General features: G+C 36.0%; 2 protein-coding genes across 3 annotated transcripts; one reads left to right on the top strand and one right to left on the bottom strand.

The window, feature by feature from the left end:
• Positions 1 to 7031: 7031 nt before the first annotated feature.
• Positions 7032 to 9097, bottom strand: LOC116171888 (E3 ubiquitin-protein ligase RNF168-like). Its single transcript, XM_031488919.1, has 2 exons — positions 8112 to 9097; positions 7032 to 8061 (listed from the first exon to the last, which is right to left on the bottom strand). Exons 1-2 carry the CDS (start codon positions 9065 to 9067, stop codon positions 7548 to 7550), a joined length of 1470 nt encoding a protein of 489 aa, XP_031344779.1. The 5' UTR covers positions 9068 to 9097; the 3' UTR covers positions 7032 to 7547.
• Positions 9098 to 9824: 727 nt separating this feature from the next.
• On the top strand, positions 9825 to 11087 carry LOC116172502 (dual specificity protein phosphatase MPK-4). 2 transcript variants are annotated; one of them, XM_031489733.1, is made up of 2 exons: positions 9825 to 9864; positions 9947 to 11087. In XM_031489733.1, exon 2 carries the CDS (start codon positions 9957 to 9959, stop codon positions 10908 to 10910), a length of 954 nt encoding a protein of 317 aa, XP_031345593.1. In that variant the 5' UTR covers positions 9825 to 9864; positions 9947 to 9956; the 3' UTR covers positions 10911 to 11087. The 2 variants fall into 2 exon arrangements, with proteins under 2 accessions (XP_031345593.1, XP_031345592.1); XM_031489732.1 differs by having other exon boundaries at positions 9834 to 9895.
• The last annotated feature ends 1333 nt before the right edge of the window (positions 11088 to 12420 follow it).

Here is a 12420-nt window from a genome sequence, read left to right on the forward strand (position 1 = left end):
TTTGATGTCAGATTCCAGTATGTTTCTAATTAAGCACACGTCATGCCTTTTATTATAATAAGCTAATGACGTAATTATTAATCAAGCTAATGACATTGCCATTAATTTCTTGAAAATGTACTAAATATGTAGTCAATTTGCCAGTGAAAAATAAAATTGTGTGCCATATCGGCTAGAGAGCCCTTATATATCTGCTCCATTTTCCTCACTTGTAGCTTAGTGTAAAGACTTTACACTATGCTTGTAGGTACCATTGAATAAGTAATTATTCAATGCTTGTACCATAAAGCAACTAATAACCGAATTGTTAAAATTCTTATTGGAAGCGCGAAGTTGGCTAATTATAACAACTGTGAAGAATTTTCCCCCAGAATTCCGATGGTCATAGCAGAAAAAGAAAAACAATAGAGCAACGGGTTATCGAGATGTTCAACAAAATAATTTTCGAAAGAAAATGAAATTTGGTCCAAAAATACTTCAACACATTCATTAACAACAGAGCTAATCGAAATTAATCCATCTTAAATAAAAGAATTCAAGGGATAATTTGCTTATGAGAACTTTCCCACAACTAAACGGAAAAACAAACCATTAGAATCAACATGACTTTTTAATCGGTAGCAATAAACCTAATAATTAAAAAAAAGCTCTTCCAGCTTTCGGCGGTGATCATGATGTAAGGTGCAGCAGTACCTATGCTAAAGCCCCACTATTGGGTGACATTTTGCAGTAGTCTTTTTTTGCAAATTAGTTTGAAACATTTGGATCGCTAGGCGGGAGTAACTATGATTCTCTTTGGCATTAGTGTAAGGTAATTGAACCAGAAAACTACCACGAAAGTCCTCCTATCGTAGTGGTGCACATCGTTCCGAGCAGCTCGCTCCACGTGGTTCCCGCTGGTAACGTTCCTCCTTGTGTGGAAAGACCAAGTGCTGCGTAAGGGCTTCCCTCTTAGGCAACAGGGCCCAAAGGAAGGCAAAGCGTGACGAGCAAATTTCATCTTCCTTTTAGAAACCGTTCACAAACCAGGTGGTTTATTCGAATTGTTCAGAATTAGTCTAGCACTTGAGGGTCATCAACTAATGGCCTCAGGTGCTATTTCGTTCTCTCATTAAAATCCTACATGACTTTTTTGATTTACTTATCCTAAACCTGCGAACAAACGCTTCACATGTACCAGCTGAATTCGTAGCTTCAATGATAACAAACTTAGAAATATTGCACACTAGTGGCAAAATTACGATGTTAAGGTGGATTTCATGGTTACAGTTTGAATCTTCATGTCCACCTACACTCGCAGGTCATACATAAGCGTTTTATAAGATAATTTTTGAATACAATTTGGATTCACATTGGTATTTTTATGTTGTCCTTAAAACACAAGCCTTGAAATTTACATAGAATAGATCAAACGTAGGCATACAAAATAATGTCCGACTTAAATAAACATCCTGAGAGTTTTTCGAAAACAAAATAAATTAAAACCGCGTTTATTATAAATTTTCTGGGATTTTGCCAAAAGTCTACCTGAAGCTCATAAAATATTGAATAAACAAATATAACTATAGCCGTTTGTGAACGGAGTTATAGCAAAAGTATATAGTAAACTTTATGCTAATAATAGACGACGTAGGTGGTTATCGATAAAAATGCGTACGTTGGGTTTTTACAACATTACGACCAACAGCGGAAGTTAATCCAAACAGACATTTAAATTTCCAGTAGATAGTAAAAACGTTCGCCGAAACGGGAAATTCCTCATTTGCAGAAGAGCTCCGACAGGAAAGTACCGTTAATTCGTCATCAAGCGCTTGATTTTATGGTTATTACTCTAAATAATTACCCACTACTTCCATTTTATGCGTCAATGTCAACGGCAGCAGACATGAATATTGAAAGAGTGGAAGTAAGAAATTTTACCTTGTACCTGCAAAGATAATATATAATTTGTCTCAAATAATCCAAGTGAATAGATGATTATATAATGACTTTATCACTCCAAACAATTAACACCAAATCTGTTGCTTTGGTTGGATGACCTAAAAAGCGTATCTTGCGAAATGTCCAACCCAGCATTTTCAAGTCTGCCTGTTTGCCTTCAAAAAGAGGAAACTCAAAAACAGATATACTTCCTTAGGGGTGTTGAAGAATACGCGCCAAAGTGGCCAATAATAATTGTTGGTTAACGAAACGACGAAGTTAGTTGAGATATGACACCATGCCAACTGATACTCTTTGCCAAAGTATATACATAGAATAAAAGTTTTGGAGATCTATTGATTTGATTATTTTTCTATCATTGATGCTTTGCATCGGAATAATTTGCACGGTTGAACGGATGAATATAAAAGTATTACCATTGAGTAATTATCCTTATCACTCAACGGTATTACCTAAATCACAACCCACACGTTTTTGGGAGGTGTTTGAACTCCCAAACTCACTCATGTGTACGTGGTCTGTCCTGGGATGTGCTGGGCATACTTGGTCTAGCAAAAAAATGTAATACTCAAATAATAATCACTTGCTAACCTTACTATTAATAGTGTTCGTTAAACGCCCATTAATTACAAACTGACCTTTCATGGGTCAAACATAATTACAGATGATTTTCAGCAATTTAGCCACATGTGCTAATCAAGATATTTTTCCATATTTTAAATAGGCCACTGACGTTATTAGATTTCAAACTAGTCTTAGGATACCGCGTCATAATAAGATCTATTTTTGATGCTATAGCTTTTCAACTTGTATATGAATTCAGTTCACATAGTTAACGTATTTCTCTTTAAAAAATGAAATGGATCCATATTTAAGGATTCTGTTAATATCGAGTCTTAGCACAAATTTCTTCGCTCAAAAAAATCAGATAGAGCGCATTTATAGAATATCAACTTCTCTAATTATTTAATAAATACAGGCCCGTTGGTTTTAGGTCTCCTAGAGAAAAAAACGTAGAAATGTGTGGACATAAAGAAGTTCCGACCATCGCTCCGCCCATAGCATCGCATCATAGGTGCTATGGTGCGATGCTAACAAAAAAATAAACGTGCAATGATTAGTGTGGTCACATTGGAGCGTCGAGCATGTTTCCGCGCATAAGTAAGAGCGAGGGTGGGTGCTGAGGTGTCGCGCATAAAATTTAGCTTTTTTTACCCTCGGCCAATGCGCTTGCTGTATTTAATTGGTGATGCATGGAAAAAAAAATTACTCCTTCTTCAGATCCAATTGGTTGGCGATGACAGTGCTGGTAGTTTTTGTTCAGTTTATCTCCAAATTGTTTTAAAATATAATCAAATGTTTCTATATTCATTCTCAAAAAATTAAAGAAGCGGATTGGGTCTTTTCTTAAATCTTTATATGGACGGTGAAATTCTTCATACAACATACCTTCATACGTTTCTCGTTTAATGGATATACCTACCTATCTTCTTGTTTTAACACTTGTTAAGGTAGGTATACAGGTATCACTTTTTAGCACTTGAGTTAAGAATCGAGCAAGAAGATGCCAAAAAACCGGTGCTCCGAGCTTCGAACGCGTGTGTAGGAGCAAGGGTCGAGGGTTCTCTTGTGGCCGTACCCTAATTTTTACTGTACGAACTACTACTTACTAGACGAACTCAGAAAAAGGTTACGATTTTTTCATGCGTGATCAGCATTGGAATTATAAACTCAAACGAGCGCGTTTGCATTTACATATCCTTTGCCAAATCGCAAAAAAACACCACACCTTGTACTTTTGGACAATTGTCGAAGTGTAAACCTATACCTTTGTTGCATCCATCAATTTACATACCCACTATCCAAACCAAATGAATAAAATATGGTTCTAATTCAGGAGTTCACAGGTACATAGGTACTGATGGAGTTCTTAAATATTGAAACACAAAAGGGACACTGAAATTTGTAAGAGGGTGGCAGAACAAATTTGAAAGTAGGATTAAATTTATCCCCCCTTCCAATATAATCTGGACATGTTTGGGCATTATTGTCGTTAAGTTCAACTTGCTATATTTTTACATTAATTTTGGATTTGGGGCATTGTGTATTATCAAAGACAAATGTCCAAAATTTAACGGTTCTCTGTGTCCCATTGGTTTCATATAAAATAAAGACATTTAAAGTAGGTAGATGAAACTTATCGCATTTTAATTCAAAGAGCAGCTTCCTAACTTTAAATAGAGACTGAGGCCCTAGCAGTCAAACAAAGCATTTCTGAAACAGTTTCGAAAATTTTTATTTCGACTAAGTTTTTAAGCTCGTCCACATCGAAGTGTTTTAATTGGTATGAATTCTTCGACTTGCCAAACGAGTTACAGTAAGATGCTGGTATAGATTACGTCCTTAAAATATTCTAAATATAACGTGCAATCAGATTATATTATACAAAATGGGACATTTTGGTGTCGCCTTTAGGACAATTCCTCAATTAGTCGAAAATTAATTAAATGTGCAATTGATAGGTGCCTTTCATTTAAAAAAACCAACGCAGCTACTTCTCCCCTTTCACCGCAGAATGCAACGTGACGCAGCTCCTGAATTCCTTCATAAATCGTATCAATGATCGTATCTTCCAGTAACTGCATGAAAGATTGCAAAATGCTTCTGATAAACTAGGTCTTTTAGGTATATGTAATATGAGTATGCTAACCTTACACGTACAGTTTACCCATGTAGAGACGCGAAAAGATACCACTATCGCAGAGGGCACTGCGTGTTGTAAGAAGCCACTACCCAAGAATTGAGGTTTATATTCAGTGGTAGATTTATAGTGACTCGGAAATAGTAGATATTCGTTATATTAGAAAAACTCCACCCAAATATGACAGTAAAACGATCTTTTTAATTTTTTAAGCGTTGCCCTGATAACTCATGCATTGAACATTCACAGAGCATAGGTACTACAAATTTATGAAAATGTGATGGTTGAATTCTTTGATTACAAACACCTTCCCTCATTGAATAATTTGTTATATTTTCAAGATCAAACCATTACCACGCAAAGTTAGAAGTTTTAGCTTGAATAGTGGTTTCGTCTCCTCTATAATCTGCACCACTGTAGCTTTCTACCTTTACAGTGTGGTAATTTCTCAAGAAGCTTTCGAGATAAATTTGCTGTTTAGGTAAATGTTTATCTTGAGCAGAAAGAACAGAGAACAGATTGTCCTTTATGCTGGCTACATACCAAACATCAAGAAGATTTTATCATTAACAGTGACCTCTACAGTTATTGATCCTTCTCCAATGACTCTAATTTACTCTCCATTCGCTGTAGTAACCATGGGATATGGTTATAGTTGCACCAGTGTGAACTAATCAACTATCTTGGTCACTTTCCACAGTAAAGAAACTACCAGCTACTGCTAAAAGAGACATATGTACAGCACCACTTTGCCCTATACTACATCAATTCTTGAGTTCTACTCTGGTTTAAGGGGTCTGCCGTCAGTTTTTCCACGTCAAATAATATCGAACTCTGTGACCATGGTGCTTACAAACAAATCTTTTGTTTGAGTTGCTTTTTCCATCAACATCCAGCTTGATTTAAACAAGAAATAGGCATCTGGTATTGTACCCAAAATCTTGCATACCTATGAGTATAAAGTTTCCAGTAAATCACAGTTCAATTTTGCTAAAATAAATTTGCTATTTGCTGTGTTTTAGTCAGCTTCCTGTAACTCGATGAAGCGTGGTCGGAATGCTACGATCCTGTAGGAGTAACTATGTAGGTATACTTTGACCTTAGTAACACGAGTTTGAAATTTTCCGCTAATTTTATTGTTACAGAGGGTTGGCGGAAAATTTTACACCTCTTCACATTTATGCATTGCAGTCTGCAGAGTGATTTGCAGCCTTGCAGGTAAGCGAGTGTCTATAAGTAGGTACTCTATCTATACTATAATTAGTCCAGTTCCCTTCAACCCACTTTTTTTTAAGGTAAAGATTGCTTGCTTGCTTGCTTTTTCCTCGTCGTCGTAATAAGTAATAAATTCAATGGTAATATCTTCGTTGGGTCGCTCCTTTATGGGTTTGTTGCAAAATTAAACAGGTGCAGGATAAGTTAAATTAGTAGAAAAAACTTACACTGCAAAATAAACTCCCCACAATATGAAAATAAAGCCCCCACATAGAAAAAATTCGTTAAGCCGTTTGTGAGCAAGATGCGAAATGATTTCTCCCTCATATTCTTACCCTCCTCGATCATAAAATTTTAAGTGAATAGTGCCCAACGCTATTTAAAATGTAGCACTGAGGAGTAGGTAATACCAAACCGGCGTAACGTCCTATAACTAATGTAAAAAAAATTGAATTTTCATCTTTTGGTTAGCGGTGGCGATCATGTATCTCTTGCACTATTGTTCATTCATACTTGCACTTAGTGAGTGGCAATATTTCAATTTTGAACGAAAGCGCGCTACTGACATCAGAGTGAGTAGTCTCGTTGCAGGGTACGTTTTCTAGCCCCTCACTGTTAGCGATTAGAAATTACCTCTTAAATCAATTAATAATTTTTTTTTGCGATTTTTTGAAAAGTGCTATATGTAGTAATAAAGTGAGTAGAACCCATTTATAGAAAAATCAAAAAATATGAATTACTCCCTATTAGGTATAAAAGGTCTATAAAAATTAATGAATGCATCTGATCTGGTTACATCAAATCTAATAAAGTAGCATCTTTTCACTTTTTTTGCTGAACGTTTTGCACAGCAAGGGAGGAGTGTTTAACTGTAAAAGTAGTACTCCATTATCCTTTTCTTGCTTACTGTGTTAACCCAAACTGCATATTGATAATGTGGGTGCTGGCTCCATAGTAGGCTGTTAAGTAGAAACTCGGGGCTGGAGTCTCGATGTTTTCATCCCAAGAGTTATATGTATTACAAAAACATATTTCTAATGGTGTTATTAAGGGTAAAAATTCACACATTATATTAACCAGACTGATCAGGTTTTTAAATCTGAAATTTTATTATTTTTTTAATACAAACAAAACTAAAAAAACACAACGATTTAAAACAAATTCATACAGTAACTGCAATCACAGCAGGAGGCAACTAAATGTACGGAATACAATATTACATTTAACTTATTTACTACGATTTAAAAAAATAATCTTATAAATAAGATTCCAAAATATACTCTTGTAATACTAAAATTTGCTAGGCTAATTAGTCACGTGATATTTCAGAGGTCATTAAATAACTCTAAAAGAAAACAACAAATATACAATATACCACTATTTTGTTAGAATTGTGGGTATTACAATAAAAAAGGGCACAGCTAAACTGACTAAAAGATAAGGGATTAATGTAGTAGTGGTAGCCCTTATAAAAAAAATAATTTTATTGTAATTCCTCAGAAGACTAATGTTAATACAGGTGAATCTTAACATAAAATTAGTGAAGTTTTACAATATCACATCTTTACATCATCATAGAGAGTAAATAGTTTTTCATTTTCGATCTATATAGCATAAATGATAATCGCTATGTTATAGTTACAATAAATGTGTAGGCGTATAAATAATTACAAATAACGAGCTTATATTCTTATTGCGGAACCTTGCTAATATTTTGAGACATGATTTCTTTTAAAGTGACTTGCCTAGCTAACGGTTTTTTTATTTGTACGCTGTAATTATTTCGAGTATTATAATACCGCTTGTTTAGTTCGTCTTGCAGCTTCAAAGCTAGTTGGAAATCGTCGTCTTCCTGACGTTTCTTTATATCTTTACCAACGCTCTTATTGTGGTGGGTGATGCTTCCATTGATTTTTGTCGTAATACCATTCATATTACTATCAAAACCTCTGAAGGGGGAATTTCTATCCGTTTTGCTCTTCTTTTGCATCACTTGTGGAGATTTGCCTCGCTTTCGTTTCGTTGGCGTCCTACACCTGACTAACTTTTTGTTTTCCGTAACATTTTGTAAACTCGGAGGTAGTTCCGTTATAGTTGTATCACATTTTGATATTTGAGTTGAGACTGGACATTTCATAATCTTAACTACTACAAAAGCCGATTCTAAACTGGAATGCTTAAAATTTGTTTCACCCTTTGGAGGCCTGAAAACACTCGTTTAATATTGGTTACACAACCCCAAATTATTACTTACCCTATAATAACAGTACTAACAGTACGTGTCACAGCAGGAACTTTGATTACAGGTACCTTCTTTGGTAACGGAACATACTTGGGCTCGATCGGTTTAAAGAACCTACACTCAGAGTCGATCGAATCATTGCTGTCGGCCGCTTCACGTTCTGTTATCACCTTCTTTAACTTATCTTGTATATTTTTAGATGCAGTTGTCGTATTAAATAATCTATTAACGTTTTGAATGGGCTTATTTTGGCACAAATTTTTACACGTATATTCCTTTGAAGCATTTCTACCTGGTTGGATTGTTACAGTAACCTTCTTATGATTTAAATTTTGCAATAGCTTATCGATAGGGCCTTGTTTCTTTACGGTAACCCCTGAACTTGAAGGCCCCGGGTCAAAACAATACTCCTGCGCCAACTTCTTTGCCACCTGCTCACTTAGACGTACATTTTCTTCACGCAGCACTTCCTCGTACTCCTCCTCGTCGCGTATCTTTTTAATCAATGATTGGCTGGCTTTCTCTTCAGCTGCGCGTTCCTTTTGAAGTTCCAATTCGGTCTTGTGCTTTTCGGCCTCATACTCGCGTCGTATTTCACCTGGAACTGTAATTCTTCGTGGCGGCTGCACTTCTTCGGGATATTCCTCTACACCGTCCAACTTATTTTTGACCTGCTTAGGGAACTGCTTCTGTATAACGTTCCAAAGTACGACGTTCACCAGTTTGTTATCCTTTTTCGAAGTACGCAGCCACGAACCAATTCGAACTCTACACAGTGGACAAACTAAGTTTGTATTAGCGACAGTACTCTCGAAACAGGACGAACAGAAACCGTGATTGCACGGTAGGGTTACTGGTTCAATTAAAATACTTCTACATATCGGGCACAGCACATCGTTTAGCTTTAAATTATCGTAATTTACTGAATTTGCTGGATTTACACATCTTGCACTTCGTCTAGGAGCCATTTTTATTTATTTTCCGCAGCTATTTTGACATTACCAACACAACAAAAAGAAAGACACTGGTCAGGTTCTGTCAATAAAGTTACTTATATACAAGGTAAACCAGCAATACAAAAATTGATTTTATTATAACACATTTAAAAGAGCCGAAACTTCCTGCGAGGCGCATTTTGAAGCATTCCTGGTGTGTACAATATGTAGTGGTATTTCTTCTTCCACTCCGCAACCCCTGCACATCAACAGAGTCAATATCATGTGCGAGTGTTTTTTTTATTCACCATGGCTCTAATAGTGGAACATAGTCAATAGGTATAAATCCCTACTGAGTTTTAGCAGATCTTTAGTCCTTGGGCTGGAAGGTCTATTTTATTCGCATAAGTGGAGCCTGATCAGGTAGCACTTAGGCCCACCAAAACCCATTGTGCCTATCCTCCTTCTTTTGCAACTTAGGTTCAGAACCCGCTCCTCTCATTAAAGGATAGGACCCTGTTTAGCCTATGTTGTTTCACCCTCCCCGGTTCCAGATAACTGCTAAGGAACCGATGTTTGTCTTTGGTCAAGGTGTTATACAGTAGAAGATGACATGCTCGGTGGTTTCATCTGCCTCACCACAGAAACCGCACTGGGGCTCTCCTATGCAAAGCCCAATTGTGCCAGTGATAGTTGACCATCCAGTGAGAATCATGGTCAATTATTTTTCTCATTACTTGTATACAATACATGATTACCAATGTACAAATATTGCCAACCAAATATTGAAAATCACTAAAACGAAAAACCAACAAAAACATTAAAAAAATGTAATTATTATTATATTTAAATTGTGATTATGTATAATTGAAGTATTTATTTACAAATCAAATTTTATCGTATGTATTGCAGAATAATAAAAATGTCTGGTGCTGTATACGATGGTGATACTCAAGATGTTATACACTCTTTATATAATTCTGGCCCAATTAGTGTTAGCACAATTGAACCACAATTTTTACTTGGAAATCTATCAGCGGCAACTGATATAAATACGTTAATGAAGTACAAAGTAACTCATATTTTAACAATCGATACGTGTCCTCTGCCCCGTCAAATCTTAGAACTGAAGCACATAACTACAAAGTTTATACAACTCTCCGATTTACCAAAAGAAGACCTACTCAAGTATCTAGATGACACCAAAGAGTTTATAACTAGTGGCCTTGCACATGGTGTTGTGCTAGTTCATTGTTATTATGGAGTTTCACGTAGTGCGACAGTGGTCCTAGCTTACATTATGCACAAGTATCACTTATCTTACAGTGCAGCATTTGAGAAAGTGAGAAGTAAAAGATCAATTGTATGTCCGAACCAAGGATTTGTATCACAGTTAAAGCTCTACAGGGAAATGGGTTACAAGATTGACAAGAACCATTTGAAATACAAACTGTATCGTCTACAAATCGCATCCGACAAGGTGAAGAGGACCAAAATTTTACCTCAAGACTTCTTCGACTTGATAAAACCAGATCCTGGACTCGTACGGATCGAACCCGAACCGAACTGCTACCGTTGCAAGAAATGCAGGCGAGTCGTGGCTTGTGAGTCGAATTTAATAACTCATCAAGATCTAGAGTCGTCGAGTAGCTGCAGTAAGACTTACTTCCTAGAGCCACTGTCGTGGATGAGCAGCATAACGCAAACGACCCAGGGAAAGCTGCACTGTCCTAAGTGTAAAACAAAACTTGGTGCTTTTAGTTGGGTCATGGGGTGTCATTGTCCCTGTGGATCACAAGTTGCACCCGCTTTTTACCTAACACCCTCAAAAGTCGATTGGACTAATGTTGTTAAGAACGTGGAAGTTACCATCTAAGGCTGAGCAAATGTACCATTTTGTAAAAGGTCGCTTTTATTAAAATTGTGCTGTACTATTTAACAGTATTAGAATAGTTCCTAATGTTCTTTGTTTGTAATTTTACAATTTACCAAATCACTTATTGACGTTTGTGTTGTTAAATTTTATCACAAGAATATACCATTTTGAAATCGTTTTAAATAAATAATAAATTTTAAGCTGTAAGTGGAGTTAGTTAATTAATATTGACAATATTGATTTCACATAGCATCAGAGGGCGCGTTTCAGAGAAACCCTGTGAAGATCGTGGAAATTACAACTACCAAGTGCTGTAGCAGGGAAAAAGATGGGCATCAGCAGTGGATAGTTTCTTTCTTTTTCCCTTGTTCACAGGGAATTTTGACTTAGTCAATGGTATAGTCGGATGCACTCCTGATTCTCTTTAGATAAATTGGCACCCCAAAGCATTTATTGCCTTTACTTACTCTATTTGTTTTGTTAGTCCCATTTACCTTTCCTATAGCCATTATCTTTGACTTCTCTATGTTTTCTTTATGTTCCTTTTTGTTAATTCTTCTTTCCATGGTACCTACTAAGTGTGTCCTTAGGACATTTTTATGGACATTCGGTACCTAATTAAAATTGTCTGTACAAGACCCCGTTGGTTCCACCTGTGCCAATTATATTATACCTACCACTCTGTCACTTTATTACAGAGCATAGGTATTACTTTTAAAATATCGTCCATAATTACAAGATAGGTATATTAACAAAGGTGTAACAGTTGTACGGATACCTACCTATCCCAGATCGAGGTGCACTGGTATGTTCCAGTACTACTGGTTTTTGGGACAAAGAAATTTGTTTTGGGTTAAAAATTAACCCAAATAAAAAAATCATCACCAGCATCTTTTGAGTTTACAATAAAATATTAATACATTTAGTTTTTTTGAGCTACATATTGAAATTTTCTGCACCCCCTCTCTATAGAGGGGGATCACTATACCTATAATACTTCACAAATCTTCATTTCTGTATTCATCCTTATTTTATGATTATTTTCTTTTGCATATTTTTCATATAACACTCTTTGTACCTACTTCTAGTAAATCTTTTGTTTTTACAAAGGTACTGAAATTCTTGTATTGCCTATTTCAATGCACATAACTTATTAACGCTTGTTTAACACTATTTTGTGCTTCTATTCACCAATATTTCGTAATTAATCACAGTAGACTAATCAATACTTCGAAAAGTCGAAATTTGAGCAGCATTTCATAATACTTACCCAAACAATTGCACGAGTTACCCACTTGTGCCTTATTTGCCAAAACAGCAACCGCACTTTAAAAAGAGTCAGTATAGATGACTCTTGGTATGATGCTTCTAATTTGACCGCGAAAATGCTAAAAAGTACAGTGCTGGATTGTAGGGTAGAGGGCCTTGCTTTTGTGATTTCTATAGAGCAAACAGAAATCGGTTGGACTTAACTTAACAGGAATGAAATCAACTCTGATCCTGATGTCTC

Source organism: Photinus pyralis, unplaced genomic scaffold (assembly GCF_008802855.1).
Source record: "Photinus pyralis isolate 1611_PpyrPB1 unplaced genomic scaffold, Ppyr1.3 Ppyr1.4_LG5, whole genome shotgun sequence".
Lineage (NCBI taxonomy): Eukaryota > Metazoa > Arthropoda > Insecta > Coleoptera > Lampyridae > Photinus > Photinus pyralis.